Source organism: Giraffa tippelskirchi, chromosome 7, assembly GCF_054371585.1.
Source record: "Giraffa tippelskirchi isolate mGirTip1 chromosome 7, T2T-mGirTip1v1.2.pri, whole genome shotgun sequence".
In the NCBI taxonomy this organism is placed as follows: domain Eukaryota; kingdom Metazoa; phylum Chordata; class Mammalia; order Artiodactyla; family Giraffidae; genus Giraffa; species Giraffa tippelskirchi.
This window is the reverse complement of record NC_137281.1, coordinates 79,456,006-79,476,501: the sequence shown is the minus strand read 5'-3', so window position 1 is coordinate 79,476,501 and position 20,496 is coordinate 79,456,006. Positions and strand designations below refer to the sequence as shown.

At 48.4% G+C, this 20,496-nt stretch overlaps 1 protein-coding gene across 1 annotated transcript in view; it reads left to right on the top strand.

The window, feature by feature from the left end:
- MEGF11 (multiple EGF like domains 11) overlaps positions 1-20,496 on the top strand; it is a 378,265-nt gene that overhangs the window by 301,489 nt on the left and 56,280 nt on the right. Inside the window, exons 9-10 of the mRNA XM_081513847.1 lie at positions 1,967-2,179; positions 9,785-9,959. Of these exons, the coding sequence (XP_081369973.1) occupies positions 1,967-2,179; positions 9,785-9,959 (388 nt within the window). The remainder of the gene's footprint in view (positions 1-1,966; positions 2,180-9,784; positions 9,960-20,496) is intronic.

Sequence of the window (20,496 nt, the reverse complement as noted above, 5' to 3'; positions counted from 1 at the left end):
GCTTGATCTCTAAATAAATAAGTTGTTTAAATTGTGGGTAGAAAAAAAAAGAGGCTGATTATGTAAATGGATTAGGTTGTCAATATTTCATTTCCAGAGTCTTTTTCTGGGGCTATGGAGTGTCACTTTGTAAATATGACATGGGGCGGAGACATACCCTTCAGAGAAGGGAGCTCACACTCTAGGACTCTCTCTGCTCACTCCTGCCAGAGGGGAGAGAGCAGGAATGTTCCAGTGAAAGGGAAGAGTCTGGAGGTGTCTCCAGGCTGGGGTTTCTTCTCTGATGGCCTGAGACATCCAGGAGAGGCACCTTGAGTGACTTCCGGGGAAGTCCATTGTGCGGCAGAACTGGAGCTGGCAATGTCCGATTCCTCAACTGCACTGCGTCCTCTTCGCCTGCCTCGGTTTCCATCCTGACCTCTTCCATCTTATTCCCCTCTTCCTTCCTCTCTTCTACCTCCCATTTCTTCTCCACATATCCCCTTCTCTCTTCTCTCTTCTTCCCTCTCTTTTCTGTTCTTTCCCTCCCTGAGGCCTCAGACAGGCTAAAATGCAGCAAGATTTGCAGGAAGATAATCTGAGTGCTGTGGTGAAGAACACTGCTTCCAACTCAGGACTCACCAAGATTTAATAAAGAGGCTAAGGCTGTATTTTTTTTCCCACCATCTTTTATGGCTCCCCTCTGCCCTGATTATTGTAGAAGATAAATAGAAAACCTGAAAATGGAAAAACATAATCATTAAAGCATTTATAATTCCTTAAGTCCACTCCATTGTTAACATTTTGGAAGCCTTCCCTTTGAGCTTTTTCATGCCAAAAGGGCTCTGTTAGGAGAACTACAGAAAACAGTATTAACGAGAGTAATAATAAGAACTAACACTTCTTATTGAGCACTTACCATTCATGGGGCACCTTTCTAAACGTTTATACACGTTATCTCATTTAATCCTCAAACACATGGTGAGGTTTAATTATTACCATCCCATTCTGTGATGAGGAAGCAGATGTCAGGGCAGTAAGGCCAGTTCCCCATTCTCCACACCTTTGAAGCAGTGTGGGGATGCAGACAATCCAAAGCCCCAGAGTCCATAGGCCATTTCTGTTCGTTTGTCTCTAGGATGCAGGGGTGGCCCATATTTTTTTCCTCAAATGCCCCAAGTTTACTGCTTAATTTATTGCTGTAACAATGAATCTATGTCCATGCATGCTCTTTACTAAGTCATGTCTGACTCTGCGACCCCATGGACTGTAGCCTGCCAGGCTCCTCTGGCTATGGGATTTCATGTAGTTTGTTATTTAATGGGTACAGAAATTTCCGTTTGGGAAGATGAAAAGGTTCTAGAGATGGATGGTGGTGATGGTTGCACAGCAATGTGTGTGGTATGTATATGCTCACTCAGTCGTGTCTGACTCTTTATGACCACATGGACGTATCCCCCCAGGCTCCTCTGTCCATGGGATTTCCAGGGCAAGAATACTGGAGTGGGTTGCCATTTCCTCCTCCAGGGGATCTTCTCCACCCAAGGATCAAACCCACGTCTCTTATGTCTCCTGCTTTGGCGGGCACATTCTTTATCACTGAGCCACCTGGGAAACCCACACAACAATATACATGTACTTAATACCAGTGTATACTTAAAAATAATTAAAATGGCAAATTTATGTTATCCTTATTGACTTCAGTCAAAAAAAAAAAAAAAGAAAAAAATACACAAAGCCTATAATCAGTGAAATATGATAGTATGAACTCACTACTGGGGACTCAGGGGAACTGGCCTGGAGAGAGGAATGGACTAGAATGGTGAAACCACAGAACGCTTCTTGCAGGAGAGAAGGGAAGAGGGGAGGAGTCTGTGAGGAGGTGCAGCACAGCAGGCCCAGGCCTGGAGGCAAGGGAGTCTGTGCCAGATGGATCTGGAAAGGCAGGTAAGTGGGCACGGACTCACCATACTCTGTTGTCCTGCAGGTGCCAAGAGGAATGCCCCTTGGGGACCTTCGGCTTCCAGTGCTCCCAGCGCTGTGACTGCCACAATGGAGGTCAGTGTTCACCCACCTCCGGCGCCTGCGAGTGTGAACCCGGCTACAAAGGCCCACGTTGCCAGGAGCGGCTGTGCCCTGAGGGCCTGCACGGCCCAGGCTGCAGCTTGCCCTGCCCCTGCGATGCTGACAACACCATTAGGTATGACATGAGCAGGGATAGGTGAGCCTAGGGACAGGGATTGGAGGTGCCCTGGTGGAGAGGGGGCTCTCAGGGCACAAGCCACCACCTCCACCTGGGTTATCTGGGCAGGCAGTGACAGAGCTGGGACCTCGGTGATCACCTTCACTGGCCAGTCTGATCAAAGAAGGGAAAGTCACGGTCAGTCAAGACAAGGACTGAGGTCACCTGCTCTGTCCACCACCCCCAGTTGCCAGCATTGAACCTGGCTGCTGGCATTGAAAGTGGGCCACACACAGGAGCAAGAGGGTGCGTGGTGACCATCAGGGAAGCAAGGTGGGAATGGGTGCAGCCATGTAATCCTGGAGGGGTGGCTGGGCTTGAGGTACCACAGGCCCTGGGGGCATTTTCCTGGAAAACATTTCCCCTCCACACAGTCCGCATCTAACCAAGTCGTCTCCCAACCCCAAGGGGCCCAGAGACCAAACTACCAGGGCAGAAGCACGGGGCTTTAGCCATAGAGGGTCAGTGTTAGAAGAGACCATAAACCCAGGACGGCTCACCTGGGGCCTGCAGAGAGCTGTCCCCTCTGGCCCTGGCTAGGGTAGAAGAGCAGGAGAGACAGAGGGCAGGCCGGCATCAGGGTCTTGGCTTGGGACCAGCCTTGCCCTGCTCTCTGTCCTTCAGGGTTCAGGGCCACCTGAACTGATGTTGGCCCCACCCCTGCTTCCTGGAAGTGGAGAAGCCAGAGCTGCCCTGGGCCACCTCCCCCAGCTCCCCTCACTTCCCGCTTCCTGCACCAGTTGGCACCACCCTCTGGTAATAGATGAGGCTGTCGGGCCCCAGATTAAAGCTTCAGATGAAGCTGTCGGGCCCCAGATAAATGCTTCCACAGCCTTTTATGTGGCCGACTCTTACTAGGATGGTGCAGGCTGAGGGGACTCTCCTCCTCCCCTCGGGCCTGCGGGACAGCTCAGGGGAGGACCAGCTGCCCTGGGCCATGGGTGTTGCTGCTGTTTTCAGGCCAAACAGAGAGGCCTCTGCCTTGTAGCCTTGTCTCTGGGACAGCTAGGACTTAGCCTCAGCTCCTCCTCACTTCCAGCTTTTGCTTCTCCACACATCGCCCAGGAGCCTCTGGTCACTGTAAGCAGAGTCATCTTCGCAAGTGTTACGGCTTAGACAGAATCTGTCCTCAGTCCTTAGTTCCTAGAGCTGAATGGCTCAGGCAGTGCTGTCTGCAATGGCAGAAGGTTGGACAGGAAACCGTTAACAGGGGGCCTTGGAGCCAACGGAGCTGACCTATATATGACTTAAGCATTGATTCACTTATTCATTCAACAAACACTGAGAGCCTGCAGGGCCGACCACGAGAAAAGAAAGTGCTCCTGTTAAGCCCTCAGGAACTTGAGTCTGGAACACACACCCCTCCTCCCCCCTCCCCCCCAACACACATGCACACACATTGAGCATCTTCTACCGTATTTCTTCAAATACAAGACACCACCAGTAGTGAGGCTCTGCTTTATTGTATGTACTACTACAACTGAACCCTGACATACCATTGACTGCATTGCACACCCATCAGAGATATGAAAATGTGGGGCAAAAAGCATCTTAGAAGCAACGAAATATATCTGGCTGGCCCTGTTGTGTCATGTGCTTGAGTAACTGTGACCAAGGGCTCTGTATAGAAAGCACACTGGTCAGGAAAGTCTTCTTGGAGGAGGCGGCTTCTGGGCTAGGTCTGGAGGGCACAGTGAGAGCTCGCAGGTTCTAAACACAGGTTTTTCACATGGTCGTCAGGGGCACTAGACAGCTGCCTCAGACTGTTCCATGGGTGGATGAGCAGCACCAGGAACCCCAGCCACTGCCCATCGCCCCCCAACCCCCCAGGAAGCCTGCTTAGCAGGGAAGCCAAGGGAGGTCCGTGTCAGGGACAGGAAGCAAGACTGTCACTAAGATCCAATGCAGGAATAGTCCCTGCCTTGGAGATCCAACTAACCCCCAAATTAAAGAGCTATTGTTTTCTTCCCATGCCCGAGCAAGCATGCCCTGCATAATTTACCCCTCCTCTGAAGGAGTCCTCGATGCATTATTAATCTGGAAGGACTCCCTCTTCTCTGTCGCTAATCTCAGCCCATTCAATATTGATGATTATTTGCTTTACTCTCTTTAACACGTGTCACGTTTCAGGGGTTGGGATCAGTAGCACTTCTTAGGCGTGGGGGCTCCGAGAGCACCTAGCAGCCCAGCCCCTAGGCCGGGTTCCTCTGGGTCTGCTTGACCACCTTCTTTCAGGAGCGGTGTCACAGCATGGGCTTGTCCACCTCTGCAGCCTCAGCACTGCACGATGCCTGGCACAGAGCAGACCTTCAGGAAAAAGAATCACTGAGTTCATCTTCAACAGCCCATTCCTCTAGGATGGTTCTGCCCAAGCTCTAATGTTTCACCGCTTTCTCCTGGCACACTGCCCCAGTGACTGAGCCCCCAGCATCCACCAAGTTTTTATTTGGTCTAACTCGAAATTTCTCAGCTTTGTCACTATAGATGTTTTGGGCTGGATAATTCTTTGTCATGGATGGCTGTCCTGTGCATTGCAGGATGTTTAGCAGCGTCCCTGGTCTCTGTCCACCAGATGCCAGTAGCACGACCCCAACCCCAAGTTCTGACAACCTGGTTGGGGTAGGGAGAGGCAGGGTTGCCCAAGGTGGAGAACCTCTGATCTCACTGAACCCCTCTCTCGCTGCAATTGACTTTGTTCTCAGGGACACAGGGAACAGCTGTCTTCCTCTGTGTGGACACAGGTCACTCCTCTCTTCTCGTGAGCCTTTGTCCCATTCCAGAGCCTTCTCTTGGGAACTAAGAAAAGCAGAGGAATGACTCTAGGACTCCTACTCCTAAGGCAGTTAAGCTGCAGGTTTTGGTGGGTCTGGGATCCCTGGATCCTGGCCTTAGAACTACCTGTGCCTGAGCCAGTGTCTTGATACGTGTACTTTTCCCCTCTCTGTCTCAGTTTCCCAATCTGTCTATTACCTTTCATCAGCCCAGTTCTTGTGGTCTTTGCAAGTGAAGCTTCCACTCAGCTCCCCAAAAGATGCAGTGTGGGGTCCTCAGCAGCCTTGCCTCATTGCCCCTCTGGCTTCCTGCAAGAGCCCCACCAAGACGGCTTGCAGGGAAAGCCCTGAGCATCTTTCTTAGAGAAACAAAGACCTCCCAACCCCTGACCAAAGAAAACTCTCCTCAGCTCGCCCCAGCCTCTTTCTGTTCTGTGCCCCTCTGGAGAGGACGTTTCAAAGAAGTCGAGCCCAAGTGCCCTGGGAAGGAAAAAGTGGCCAGAGAAATTCCCCAACGCTTCATTCCCTTTATAAACGCTTTGTAGCACAAACAAAGCAGCCTCCCTCCTTCATCAAGGAATAACCTTGAGAAAGTGAGCACCCGTGTGTCAGACCTTGTCCACGTCCCCTCCGCAATTGGATTGTCATAGACGAATTCCAGCGGCCATGATCGTGGATTACCTTTGAAAGATTTGATTTAGCCAACAGATGCAGCATTGATAGAAATCTCAGAGCAGCCAGGAGGAAAAAAGGCAGAAAATTCCGCCCTGAAAAGATTCTTGTATTGTTCAGCTTTCGGCTGCTATTAACCTGTGATTAATCTATGTCTGGGGGAAATGGAGAAAGGTGAGGGGGAAAAAAAACTGCGCAAGTGAACCAGCATTAGTGTCTGTGACTTTTGCCTGAGCCGAACCAGCAGTCATTTGCCCACCATGTGACCCAAGGGAACAGCTCTGCCACCAGCGGGGGGGCGGGGGGGTGGCAGGGTGGGCAGGGCAGGGGACACCACGGAGGGAGAGTTGTGACGAAGGTGCTGAGAGCATAGTGATGGCAGTTTTCTGAGTCAATGACTGAGTCAGTGGTCATTCCCCACTCTCTCTTCAAAAGGATTTTTGGAGTTTCTATAATAAGTAACAACTAATCAAATAAAATAGAAATTATATTTTTAAAAATAGAATTTTAGAGACATGAAAGGAGACAGAAAAAAATGATTTCAGGTTTGGTTTTGAGCTTTCTGGTTTCTCAGAGTAAAAGGTAAAATTGGTGCTGAGATATACCCCTGTGCATCCAAAACGCCGGTGGGCTGAGACAGAAAGTAGAAATGCAGGAGGGCTTAGAGGCCAGTGTTTGCCAGCTAACAGTTCATCTAGTATGCTTTTCACAGAGTAGTCCTCACCCCAGAGCAAGGACCTGTAACAAGTGAGTCTATTGAAGAGAAGGGCAAGAGGGTGCCTGAGACCCTTCAGAATCTTCAGGGGAGGACAGAGCTGATCGTGGCAGTCAATGCTGCCCGGTCACATGCTTGAATACTTCCAAGCATGTCAGTCTCCATGACTGTGGATTGAGCCAGGCCCTCTGACCCTAAATCAAAACCTCAGAGGAGGCCCCTGGAAAGTTGGAACTGAGAGAGGCCATGCCTAAGAGCTTTGCTGGAAGCGTTGATGATGGAGAGGAGTGCTCCACAACTGTCTGGCTGAGAGTCAGGCCCACCCACCAAGGGGGTCTCCCTGCCCCACGGCACCTGTGCAGGCCACTATGTCCCCTTACAGTGTGGGGGCCAGGGAACCACGAAGGTCAGGAAGTCTTCAGACATCCATCCTTTGCACACATTCTGTTCTACATATTTGTAATTTTATTGCTTTTTATCTGTTTATAAATAGAATAGATGCTCAGTTTGAGAAAGGAAATACATAGAAATTTAAAGAAAAAACTCAGAGTCCTTCATAATTTCTCAACCCAGAGGTGAGCACAGAAACCATTTGGTTGTAATTGGTTCATTCTTCATCCATGTCTGTTTCACACTTTTTTCATATTTTAGATCATGACTTTGTATTGATATACAGTTTGCTTATTTCATTTACCCTTATGTCATATCATTAAATAGGCTGGAAAACATTTGAGTACTTCTCTACCATGCCTTCATATGAATTATCATAATTCATTTAACCAGTATCCTGGTGTCAGAGGCAGCATGAGACAGTGAATAGAACATGGCCAGACAGACCTGGGTTTGAATTCCAGCTGCCACTGAGTTATCTTTGTGACCTTGGGCCAGTCATATAACCTCCAAGTGCCATCTGAAAAATAGAGGCTCTAATGCCTAACTCACAGGTTTACTTGAAGATTAGAAATATAGGTGTAAAGTGCCTGGTGCTTTAATAGCCTAGTCACATATTATTTATTATTATTTAAATTACTTCAATTTTCCACTGTTATAAATAATGCTTCGGGGAACATCTCTGTGCATAAATCATTCTCCACAACTGTGATCATTTCCTTAGGATAGATTCTTAGAAATGGAATTACAAGACCAGAGGGTCTGAATATTTTTAGGACTCCTGATACATAACCCCAAATTGTTTTCTAGAAACATTTACCGGCATTGAGTATTGTCCATTTAAAAAAATAATATAAAGAAAGAAACTTTACCTTTTCGATAGAGAAAACGTGATATTCAGTTGTTGTTTTGACTTGAACAATTAAACTAAACATTTTCTAAAATGATTTTTAGCTACTTGTACTTACTATTCAGAAACTGTCTGCTCCTGTCCACCCCTCATTTTCCATGAGAAAATCAGAGCTCCCAGAGGAGAATTGGCTTGGCTGGGCTTCACGCAATTAGTTTGTTCATTAATTCATTTGCCAAATATGTATTAAGTATCTTCACGGTGCCAGGGACACTGCTGGCCACTGGGGTACGATACAGAAGTGAAAGAGACAGACAACCCCCCCTCACACACCATGGAGCTGCCACCTGGTGGGGAGACAGATGATAAACAAGTCAACAGAGAGAAAATAATTACTTGTAGTAAAAGTGCTATTCATTCCCGAATTCTTAATTGGGCAGTGAATATGAGCCTGGCACTGGGGATCCACCAATGACCCAGGGAGACAAGGCCTATAACCTGTGTGGAACTTAGCAGAACCAAGATTTGTATGTAGGCTCCTCCTGCCAGCCCAGGGTGCACCTTTCAACCACAGCCCTTGAGCTGGACCCCATAAGCAGGGAAGCAGATGACACAGGAAATCCAAAAGGCTGTCTCTACTATCCAGCATCTTCTCCACAGTGTCAGTCGGGGTTCTCCCCAGCAGAAGCAGATGCCAAATGCAAGAGGTTTCACTAAGAACACAGCTGTGAGGGAAAATGGGGAAGGGGCTGGGGAGGCTAGAAAAGCATCGACTGCAAGGCAGATCTGACCTGTGTGAAGGGAACAGGAGGAAGGAAGGCTAGATGCAAAGTCTTAAACTGAAGCACAGTTCGAAGAAAGTTTCATGAGATGGGGAGTCTTTCAGCCAAATTGCCCATCAGAGGAGTCCCAGACTTCCCAGGAATGTGTGGACCTTAATATATTCCAGCGTTGCTCTAGCTGAGAGGAGCCCGGGGGGTGGGGGTGGGGGTGGGGGGAGTGTGACTGCAGAGAAAACAAAGGCTCCTGCTTTGGTCTCTGTGGATTTGTATTGTAAAGAGCACTTGTTTGAGAGTCAGGAGACCTGTGTCCAATCCTGATTCTGCAATTCCTTGCAATGTGACTTTAGGTAGATTATCTGGATTTCAGACACAGTAGGTGGGGCCATCAGTCAATTACACTCCCCACAGAAGCTCTAGGAAGAAGATGGTCACCACACTCAGGATCTCCTCTAACTTCACGTTGGCTATCGGATCAGACTCTCCCAGCCAGAGGCTGCCCACCACTCTAGAGGTCGCCCACCTCTCTAGAGGTCATGCCAGGCAGCCGTTGCCTCCAGCCAAGGGTTCTTTCTCTGGCCTAGCCAGACCAGGGATGGAGATGATCTTGCTCAGTCTTAAAGAGCCCTAGCAATGCATGAATGGAGGGTGTCCTCTCCAATATAGACTTTGCCAGAGAGGGGAGACTACATCAGCCCAGAGGTTCCATTTTAACTCAGCAAATGCTCATTAAGTACCTACAGTGTACAGAGCCACTGGGTCTCAGAGCAGCCCTCTAGTGCCAGCCCATACATGGGGCATCTGCTTTGGGTGCAGAATAGGTGAAGCTCTGAACCTTATAGTACACAAGGGAAGGACCTGGAAAGGCTGCCTCCTGCTTTGGTCTCTGTATTTGTATTATAAAGAGCACTTGTTTGGGAGTCAGGAGACCTACGTCTAATCCTGATTTTGCATTTCCTTGCAATGTAACTTTAGGTAAATTTTCTAACAATTATGAGCCTCAGTTTCTTGGGCTCATAAGACCATGTAACCTTGGCATGTTCTGACAAATAAACAAAACATTAAGCTAAAAAAATTTTTTTTAAAAAGAAAAAGGGACTTCCCTGGTGGTTCAGTGGCTAAGACTCCACGCTCTCAATGCAGGGGGCCTGGGTTTGATCCTTGGTCAGGGATCTAGATCCCACATGCTGCAACTAAAGATCCTGCATGCTGCAACTAAGACAAGTGCAGCCATATAAATAATAAAAAATAAAATCATTAAGCAGTTTAACATCAGAGGCTCTTCGATCCTGCACCATGGGCAGACCAGACCTGGGGTGGGCAGAGGGTGGGACATGGCAGCATTCCTGACCAGACTGTCCTCTCATCCTTCTCTCATCTATTCAGCTGCCACCCTGTAACTGGAGCTTGCACCTGCCAGCCGGGGTGGTCTGGCTACCACTGCAATGAGTCCTGCCCTGTTGGCTACTATGGTGATGGCTGCCAGCTGCCTTGCACCTGTCAGAATGGTGCCGACTGCCACAGCATCACTGGGAGCTGCACTTGTGCCCCAGGCTTCATGGTAAGATGGGAGGGGGCTCCCATGACCTCTCTGCCCACCCCCACCCCCCAGAGGAGGAGAGGGGCCAGCTTCTCCCACTTCTGGCTGGAATCAAGGAGTGCAGCCCTGTGCCCAGGGATGAAGAATGAGTGTCTCCATGGGCCACTCAGAGTCTATGACCAGAGAGCTGCCAGGGCTGTTCTCCAAGTCCAGTTCTGCTGAGGTTTATAACCACAAAATGTAATGGAAGGGAGGTGTCTTTCCATTGTCTCCTCACCCTGAAACACCAGTTGTCTTCTTTGTACCCAGCTCCTGCCTGTCCATACCCTATGTACATAGTATTTTTCCATCCTAATAACCACAGAGCACATAATAACCAGAAGGCTTTGTATTTTGCTTTATTTCACCCACGTTTGCTGCTGGGGCTTCTTGATTATCCATTTTTAGTGGTTGCGTAATACAGCAAGAGTTGATGGACCCCCAGGATCCTCAGCCATTCCTTTAGTGCTGAATACTGAGTTGTTTCCAAAGTTTACAACACATGTGCAATGAGCATCTTCCTACCAAAGGCTTTTCCCCTCTTGTTGAATTATTTCCTTAGGGTGACTTCCCAGGGTCAGTGGGCATAATATATTTATGGCTCTTGATGGATGTTGCCATATTATTCTCCTCAAGGGTTACATAAATCTACACTGCCACCAGCCGTGTATGCGTGTACCTATTTCAAACAACTCTGCAGACATTCTTTTCTTGTTTTAATGTTTGCTAATTATATAGCTAGAAAATGGCTTCTCAGTATTGCTCTAATTTGCATTTCTCTGATTACTAGGGAGAGTAAAACCTTTTCCCTACGTGTTTGTTTACTATTTGTATTTCCTCATGAATTATGCTGGTCTTTTTGAAGTTTGATTCCAGGGAACTTGACATTGCAAGTGGAATCCTGTTCAAAGGTGGTGCATGCCCAGTGAGTGTGAGAACCTAAACATTCAGGGGACCCCCGTGGTCATATTTTTTTTGCTATAGGAAGTGGTTTGTGTAGTCCAAAGTCAGGCCTTTGGAACCAGCCCAGGGTCACATCCTGGCTGTCCTACTCACCAAATGTGTGACCCAGGGCCAGCGAGTTAACCTCTCTCAGGATCAGTTTCCTGACCTGTGGAATGGGACACGTGCCTTGCAATGTTGCTGTTAGGTGTAGAAATGGGCTATATGGGGTACCTTCCCTCGGTGCTTCTTAGACTTTAGTGAACTCAGAAACCACCCGTGGACCTTGTTAAGTGTAGGTTCTGATGCAGTAGAACCGAGGAAGGGCCTGCGGTTCTGCATTTCTAACATGCTCCCGGTGATGCCAGTGCTGCTTTGAGTAGGAAGGGGATGGTGCGCAACTGGGGCTGCCCATTGTAATCACCTGGAGAGCTTTACAAATACTGATGCCTGGGCTGCCCTCCAGGAGATGCTGATACACTTGGTCTGGGTGTGGTCTGGTTGAAGCCAGTGCACTGCCAAGGTGATCCAAAGACCTGCAAGGAAGCCCTTGTCATGATGTGAGAGTGCAGGTTTGCCTGGTGGCGATCTCTTTTGTGGGCAGGTTTCCCCTGGTCTATAAAACAAAACTCTGTTCAGCTCCCCCCTTCTTCTCCCCGAGGCAGGTAAGACTAGATGGAAATGACTTCAGTGACATCTTCAGAAGAGAAAGAGATCTGTCCTCCTGCAGGTTTCCGCTCTTGTTTACCTTTATTGGTGTGAGCTTGGTTCACAATTCAGTTCAGTTCAGTCTCTCAGTCATTTCTGAGCTCTTTGCAACCCCAAGGACTGCAGTATGCCAGGCCTCCCTGTCCATCACCAACTCCCGGAGTTTACTCAGACTTATGTCCATTGAGTCAGTGATGCCATCCAACCATCTCGTCCCCTTCTCCTCCCATCTTCAACCTTTCCCAGCATCAGGGTCTTTCCAAATGAGTCAGCTCTTCGCATCAGGTGGCCAAAGTATTGGAGTTTCAGCTTCAACATAAGTCCTTCCAATGAATATTCAGGACTGATTTCCTTTAGGATGGACTGGTTGAATCTCCTTGCATTCCAAGGGACTCTCAAGAGTCTTCAGCACCATAGTTCAAAAGCATCAATTCTTCGGCACTCAGCTTTCTTTATAGTCCAACATTCACATCCATACATGAGTACTAGAAAAACCATACCTTGACTAAACGGACCTTTGTTGGGAAAGTAACGTCTTTGCTTTTTAATATGCTGTCAGTGTTGGTCATAACTTTCCTCCCAAGGAGTCTTTTAATTTCATGGCTGCAGTCACCATCTGCAGTGATTTTGGAGCCCAAAAAAGTAAACTCTGTGACTGTTTCCACTGTTTCTCCACTTATTTGTTCACAACTTCCATAGAAAAATGGAGTGCTCAAGGTTTGGGGTTTGGGTAAGGAGAGAATGGTTGTTTGGGATTAAAAGTCTCACCTGGGTGAGTGATCAGGTGACTGAAGCTGGAGTGAAGTGACTGCAGCAGACTGCAGAGGACGTGCAGACCCAGTCTCAGCTCAACTACCAGGGCAGTTCTAGACTTCGGGCAAGTAGCTGCCCCTCCCAAGGTCCTAGTTCATCATCTGTAAACAGTGAGTGTGTGGGGTTGGGGGATGAACACCCCCAGGTCAGGGCTCCAGCAGTTTGGAGGCCAGGCTACTGTCTCTCTTGCTTCCATCGGATTAAAATAACATCCTGCCCTTGAACTTTGGGAGACTTGGCATTTGTAGGAATCATCTCCACGTGGAGTCCCACCTGCTTGGGTCTCAGGGCTGAGACAGATTGTGAGGCAAGCAGCCCTGCTGAGACCCCATGGATTTCCATCCATCTCCTCCTGTCCAGCCTCATTGTACCTGAAAAGGCTCTTCCAGGCCCCTATCAGGGGATGAGCAGGAGCTGCTCGAGGTGATTATAAGAGAGTTAGTTGCTCTCATCCAGCATGACTCATTCCTGCACACACCAGGTTCCCAGGGTGGGAAACCAAACTGTTGCCCTCACTCCAGCTTCTGAATGAATCCAGTTTCCTGCAATTAGTCAGCTCTGGTCAGGGTCTGGGATCAGGGCAATTAGTTGAGCAGACTTGGCTGAGACCCTCCCTGAAACATCCCGCAGTCAATGATAATTAGCAATGCCTTTATTTGTTTTTTGGTTTGTGAATTTATGCACCTGCCTTTTTCTTTGAAAGAGTTTTAGGATGGGCAATTAATTTGAGACTCGTTCAGTTCAGTTCAGTCACTCAATCGTGTCCGACTCTTTGCGACACCATGGACTGCAGCATGCCAGGCCTCTCTGTCCATCACCAACTCCTGGAGCTTGCTCAAACTCATGTCCATCGAGTCAGTGATGTCATCCAACCATCTCATTCTCTGTTGTCCCCTTCTCCTCCCGCCTTCAATCTTTCCTAGCCTCAGGGTCTTTTCCAGTGAGTCAGTTCTTCACATCAGGTGGCCAAAGGATTAGAGTTTCAGCTTCAGCATCAGTCCTTCCAATGATTATTCAGGACTGATTTCCTCTAGGATGGACTGGTTGGATCTCCCTGCAGTCCAAGGGACTCTCAAGAGTCTTCTCCAACACCACAGTTCAAAGCATCAATTCTTTGGCACTCAGCTTTCTTTATAGTCCAACACTCACATCCACACATGACTATTGGAAAAACCATAGCCTTGACTAAAGGGACCTTTTTTGGCAAAGTAATATCTCTGCTTTTTAATATACTGTCCAGGTTGGTTATAGCTTTTCTTCCAGAGAGTAAGCGTCTTTTAATTTCATGGCTGCAGTCACCATCTGCAGTGATTTTGGAGCCCCCCAAAATAAAGTCTCTCACTGTTTCCATTGTTTCCCCATCTATTTGCCATGAAGTAACGGGACCGGATGCCTTGATTTTAGTTTTCTGCATGTTGAGTTTTAAGCCAACTTTTTCACTCTCCTTTCACTTTCATCAAGAGGCTCTTTAGTTCTTCGCTTTCTGCCATAAGGGTGGTGTTATCTGCATATCTGAGGGTATTAATATGTCTCCCAGCAATATTAATTCCAGCTTGTGCTTCATCCAGCCTGGCATTTTGCATTAAAAAAGCCCTTTTCTGAGAGCTGGGAGACATTGAGCCTTGGCTCAGTAACCTTGGACGTGTTGCTTTACCTTGCTGGGCCTCAGTATCCTCATCTGCAAGGGGGAGTTGCATTAGTCCTGTCTATTGGGTATGAGTAGCAAGCATGGCAATGGATGTGAGGCCATATCCTCAGCTGTCCTCTCCCACCAGAGCTCTTCTTGCCAAGGGAGGATGTTGGAATACGTTTGTGAAGACAGAGTCTCTGAGGGCTGAGAATGGTCTCAGGCTTATCATAAACATGAGGGGTAAGGAGTAATGAACCACTTCTGAGAGCCCAGTGACATGCCTGATCCAGCCAAATGGTCCCCACCCCTTGAGGCCATAAGAATATGGGGCAGAAACAAGCCCATCTGGCACTTGGGGTGTTCTGGTCCTCATACTCTTTCTCCTTCCTTCCCAGAACACTGGATATTTTCTCTGCCAAGAACTTGAGGAGTTGCTGTGGGTATGGATGCCCATCCAGACTTCCCAGAGCTTGTGCCCAATAATAGTCATATTCACACTAGCAGCAAACACTTACTGAGTACCTGCCACATGTTTCATCTCTGTTCCTCACAAGCACCCTACAGAAGTGCACTTTCACGTTCTTCAGCTTGAGGATGAGCTGAAGTCCAAACAGGATGTGTGACTTGTGCAGGATCACAAAGCCTGCAGTGGTGGGAGCCACCACAACTCTCATCTATTAGATGATGGCCTTTGATTGATGGGTCACCACGGACCCCCGCAAATTTGGGTTCAAATCTTGGCACTCCAATCCCTACTGTTTCTATTAGTAGGTCGCTTATCCTGCCTATATCTGAATTTCCTCAACTATTCAGAGGAGACTTAGCCATGAGAGTGAGAATCTTCAAGTGGAAATTTCATGGCTTAGAGTCTAAAACACAGTAGAGGCCCAGCACTTGTTGGTGAACTATAAGAGTGTAGGGAAACATTGCTTCCCTCAAGCCCAGCACTCCCTTCCAAGGAGAATGTCAGGATGAGTTATGCCCAGGGATTCTCAATGCAACAGAGCCATACATATGCACAGCTGCTGTCCCAAGCAGGTCCATTCAAGCACCTGTGGGTTACCCTGAATTGTCAGTCTCGGGATGCACTGCAGCATGGACATACATTTCAGTGCTTAGGGAAATGAACATAGGGATGGAAGAGGGAAGAGACTCTGGGCATTTTACATGTTAGCTTGGTAGCAGCAATGGAATCACTTGGGGTATGAATTGCTGTACTACATTGGGGCTGCAGAGTGAGAGGAAAGAGCCCTGGGCTGAAAGGCAAGAAACCAAGTTTCTAGCTCTGGTTCTTCTCACTTTGGAAGCTTCCATTTCTCATCTGTAAAATGGAAATGAAGTTCTCTACCCAACAGAAACAATGGTGTAGGAGCTAATCATTAAATTGTCAGTGTTTAAAATTGGGTGTGGCATTGGTTCAGCACCTTGGACAGTTCCTGTGAGCGGTTGTTCTTGCCTTGTTGGAACTCGGGGTCTTTACCCAGCCGGAGCACATGAGCAAACAGGGGTAGGGGAATGTAGGGGAATGTAGAGTGAGGGTCACATGTCAGGGGCCTCAAGGTGTCAGAGTCCTGGGTCTGTCCAAGTGAGGGATGATTCATGAAGTAAGGGGAGAGTCTGAATCGTCGTTGAGTGGACTAAGTGGAGGTTTCCATCCACTTGGAAGTTGGGGGTCCCATCACCCCTCTCCATGGCTTCTCATTACCCACCAAATAAAGGTCAAACCTCAATCCTTGTAACTTGCCTTTAAAACTAATTAGTTCACCCTAACCTCATCTGCTACTTGCCACAAAACTGCACTATGGCCACACACATTCACTTTTCCCCAAACACAGTGTCTGTTTCAGGACTCTGCCTATGCCATTTTTCAAGCTTTCCCTCTTCCTGGAATACCCTCCCCACTGTCCTTATCTCAGTCTGTGAAAATCCTTCTCAGCCTCTCAGGCTAAAGTCAAAGGCTGCCTCTTCCACGAGGTGTTCCCTGAATATTCCTCACTTTAGAATTAACCCTTCCATCTCCTCTGTTCCCACAGCACATGGCTCAGAGTCTGAATTCCTCCAGCCTCCTACTACCTTCCCAAGTGCGTGCCTACCACATGAATATCTTGCTCAGTACACTCTGAAATGAATAAAAATCTTGGGAAGAGTGATGAAATGCCCGTAGCAGAAGTTCCAGAACTGACCTTTATAGGAAGGAAATTCATGGCATTTCCAAAGGGGCTTGCCAGCAGGGCGGGAGCTTAAGTCTACCCGTGGGCTTCTCTGCACATCAGATAAACAGGCAGCTGCAGTGGGGCTGGAACAGCAAGCCCCCGACATCAATTCCAGGTTTGCTGGGCAAATGATGTAAGTTTCTACCTTAGCAATACTGTAGAGTGGTGTTACTCAGAGATGCTGGAGGGAGATGCTCTGCCTTCAAATACCAGCTTTGCTGACTATTAGTTGTGGGACCTTGGGCAACATACAACCTTTCCATGCCTCTGTTTTCTCATATGTGAAAGGGTAATAATAATAAAGTCCAATGAGTTACTGGGCTGATTAAATTAATTCATACATATAAAATAACTAAAATACCTGGCATATTAGTCATCCTTCAACAAGTATTAGCTATTATCATCACCACTGTTGTGGATGCTGCCACTGCTATTTTTGTTGTTATTTATCCAAAGGGGTCCCCCAACCAAAGAGGTTGACTGGTCCTGGCCAGAGTCCCCTGTTGGGGGGTACAGGTGGAAATGGAAGTGAGAGGAAGAGCAGAGCTGAAACTTCCTCCCAGCTGGGAGCGGCAGGGTTCCCAATGGCTCCAGGGTTCCCAGGGACAGCCACAGAACCAAGAATAGACTTTCTCATCACAGCAGGGAGAAGACCAGCTCCTCAGCCCTTCCATGCTCCTCTGTTGACCAGCTTCCCTTAATTAAGGCCTCACCTAGGTGGCCAGCCTGATGAAGACTTCTCCGCTGCTCTAAAACTAATTGCTGCCACGTTGGTGCCTGGAGTGAACAGCCTGTGAGGTCACTGCCAGAGCTACAAAGACTTGATTTCCCAGACCTCCTCCCCCCATCAAACCCATGTGGCTGGGAGATAAGGGACCTTCTGGTCATTCCTCACACAGATGTTCCATTTCAGCTCAGGCTATAATGGGGACGGGGAGTGTGGGAGGCAGGGGAGGGGAGCCTGGTGTCCCCTCCCCTGGGACTCAAGGCCTATATTTCTCCCCTGGATGACAGAATTTCTATTACCTTAAAGGGCTCATCTATTTATGCCGCAATTTTTTGAAGCCCTGTCTGCTGTTATTGAACCTTGCATGCTGGCAAGGGGAACGGGCACTCCATCACCCAAATGAACAAACTCGTTTCCCCATTTTTCTCCCCTTTCTCTGTGCTGTTGGTAGGTCATATGCAAACCTCAGCCACTCAGGCTGGTGAAGGCAGGAGGGGGATGAGAATTATGAAAATCCAGATCAGTGGAGCAGTGATTGCATTTTCCTCTGGGGTTTCCTATGTCCTTTAAAGACATCACCATCCCCCCATGCACGCACAGCCCCCACCAGCTGGGTAAAGTGCATGTCTGCCTTGTGTATGGCTCCTGAGCTGAAACTAGGGAGCAAGGGCAGCTACGGGGCCAGAAAAGAAGGTTGACTGAAAATTAGAGCCAGGTGACATGTGTATAATGTGTGTGCATTTCCTGTTGTAATTGTTTTGTTCTTTGTCAGACGGAGGTCTGCAGACGATTAGCCCTATGCCTAGGAAACTAGCTTCTCATCCCCTGCCCTCCACCATTGACTAGCTTCCTAATTATTACACTAAAAGGTATATCCTGGATGCTAAGCTGGGAATGAAGAATTCACCCTCTAGCTGCCATGTGTGAGCAGAGGAGCACAGAGAAATAGCAGAATGACCCAAAAATATAAACATACACACGCACACATTGTCCAGTACTCAAACCCTAGCTGTGTAGTCATCTGCCGAGTGGCCTTGGCCCTGTTATTTATGCTTCTCAAGCCTTAGTTTTTTCATCTATAAAACAAGGGAAATAATGGTATTATGTTCTAGAATTATTTTTAGGATTAGATTAGATAAAATATGCTTAGGGAAAAGCCTGGCAGGTGCTGCATGTTCAGTAAGTAGTTTTTGAGGTTCCTTCTGTTTCCTGGAGGCAAAGGGCACAGACTATGGAGTCAGACAGATCTGGATTGGAATCTCAAGTCTGCTGCTCCGTAGCTGTGTGACCTTAGGCAACATACTCAGCCTCTCTGAGCCCCAGTTTCCCATCTCTTAAATGGGTTAAACAAGCCTGCCCTTTCTGGTCCCTGTGAGCACAAAACAGGAATTAGCCTTCACGGTGGCAGAGTTGAAAGAATGCTCAGTGCTTCCCTAGTGCACCCTCTTATTTTACAAAGGAGGCACCTGAGGTCCAGACAGGGCAAGTGACTTCTCTTAGGTCACACAGCAAATCATTGGCGGACCTGGGATGTGAAGCAAGTGACACAGCTCCCAATCCGATGCTTTTTCCACCTTCGCCTCTGTCTCATGAGTTTTCTGTCCCCACAGCAGACACCTACTGATTTTTCCTAGGGCAGGGAGGGATGGGGGTGTCACCAGCGTGTTAAATCATGTTGGCAATTAATCCACAGAGCAAAATAGAGAAAACTGGTTTTATGTTACAAAGGCTGAGTCCAACCTTCTCCCTGTGGGACTCCATGGTTTGTAGCCTTATTAGGGAAAACTGCTGACTCTTCTGTTCTAAAAAAATAAATGGTCTCCATGTCATACCACCTTCTCCCTGCCGTGTTCCTCATGTCTTCATCACTGCCCTCAGGACTGAGGTCCGGACCTGGGGCTTGGGTCTCAGACCTGGTACCTGCAACTCTCTCAGTGCAGTAGAAGCTATTGGTGCAGGTCTGAGGCGTCCTTAAACAGGCCTTAAACACTCCCAGTTTTCCTTTTGTCCAAGTCTCTGGAGAAGGGAATGGCTACCCACTTCTTCCCTGGAGAATTCCACGGACAAAGGATCCCGGCAGGCTACAGTCCATAGGATTGCAAAGAGTCGGACATAACTAAGCAACTAACACTTTCATTTCTCACAGTGATGGGGTTTCTTCCCCTGCCAGCTCCCACTCCTGGCCACCCCGCAGACTCCGGAGGGTGGGAGTAGCTGGGCCATGAGTCAGAGGAGCTTCCCCAAAAGGTCTGGAGGAAGTGGATGGCCGAGTGGGGTGATAGTGGCCCACATTTGGAGCACCAAGGAAGTGGGACAGGCCCTAGGCCAGGCTCTCTTGTTTTTCATACATCATTTTATTTAATATTTACAGCAACCCTATAGGTATGGGATGTTAGGATCCCTATTTTGCAGATGAAAAAACTGAGTCTCAGAGAGCTGAAGCAACTTTTCTAGTTGGTCAGTGGCCTCCAGAAGTTGAGTCTATAGCTGTTTGAACTCAGAACCTGCACTTTGAACCACAAACGAAAGTTATCTGGAGAGGAGAGGGCTATGGATCTGTGGTAAATAATTAGCTTTGATGCTCCCTCAGGCCTTTCCCCAGGATGGGGGACAGCCCCAGCTGCTTTATTTCTTAGTTGGCGCCTAGTGACTTCCCACCCTTTGTCATCAAGGGCAAATGGCTGGTGCCTTCAGTATCCCTCCCTTCCTGTGGGACGGCACTTTACAGTTTACCCAGCTAGCGGTCCCACCTAAGCTTGTTAATCCTCACGGCTCTCCTGTGAGGAAAGCAAGGCCAGGATGGTGGGCTGTATCTCACAGATGAGGAAACCCAAGTTGAGAGCAGTTATGAGACCTGACCAATGAGAACCTCGAGCTGGGCCTAGAACCCAGGCTTATGGCTCTAAGGCCAAGCTCGCCTCTAAGGCCGGACAGCCGTGCAGGAAGGGGGACGTCAGTGCTGAGCGGAGACCAACTGGGACGGAGACCTGGGCTCCCGCCCTGGCTCCGCCTCCTTGCTGTTTGACTCTTCCGAAGTACCTTAACCTCTCTGTGCCTTAACTTTGTCTTCCGCAAATTGGGGCACAAAGCCTGTTCCTAGTATCCTCAGTCTGGGGTAAATCTGAGATGAGACACATTGTTGAGAAGGCTGGAAACAATGCCAGGTGTGTCAACCAGAGGCGTGAGGGAGAGCAGTGGGCCCAGAAGTGAAAGTGGAAGTCACTCAGTCGTGTCTGACTCTTTGCAACCCCATGGACTGTATCCATGGAATTCTCCAGGCCAGAATACTGGAGTGGGTAGCCTTTTCCTTCTCCAGGGGATCTTCCCAATCAGGGATCAGGGATCGAACCCAGGTCTCCTGCATAGCGAGTGGATTCTTTACCAGCTGAGCCACAAGGGAAGCCCAAGAATATTGGAGTGGGTAGCCTATCCCTTCTCCAGTGGATCTCCTGACCCAGGAATCGAACCGGGGTCTCCTGCATTGCA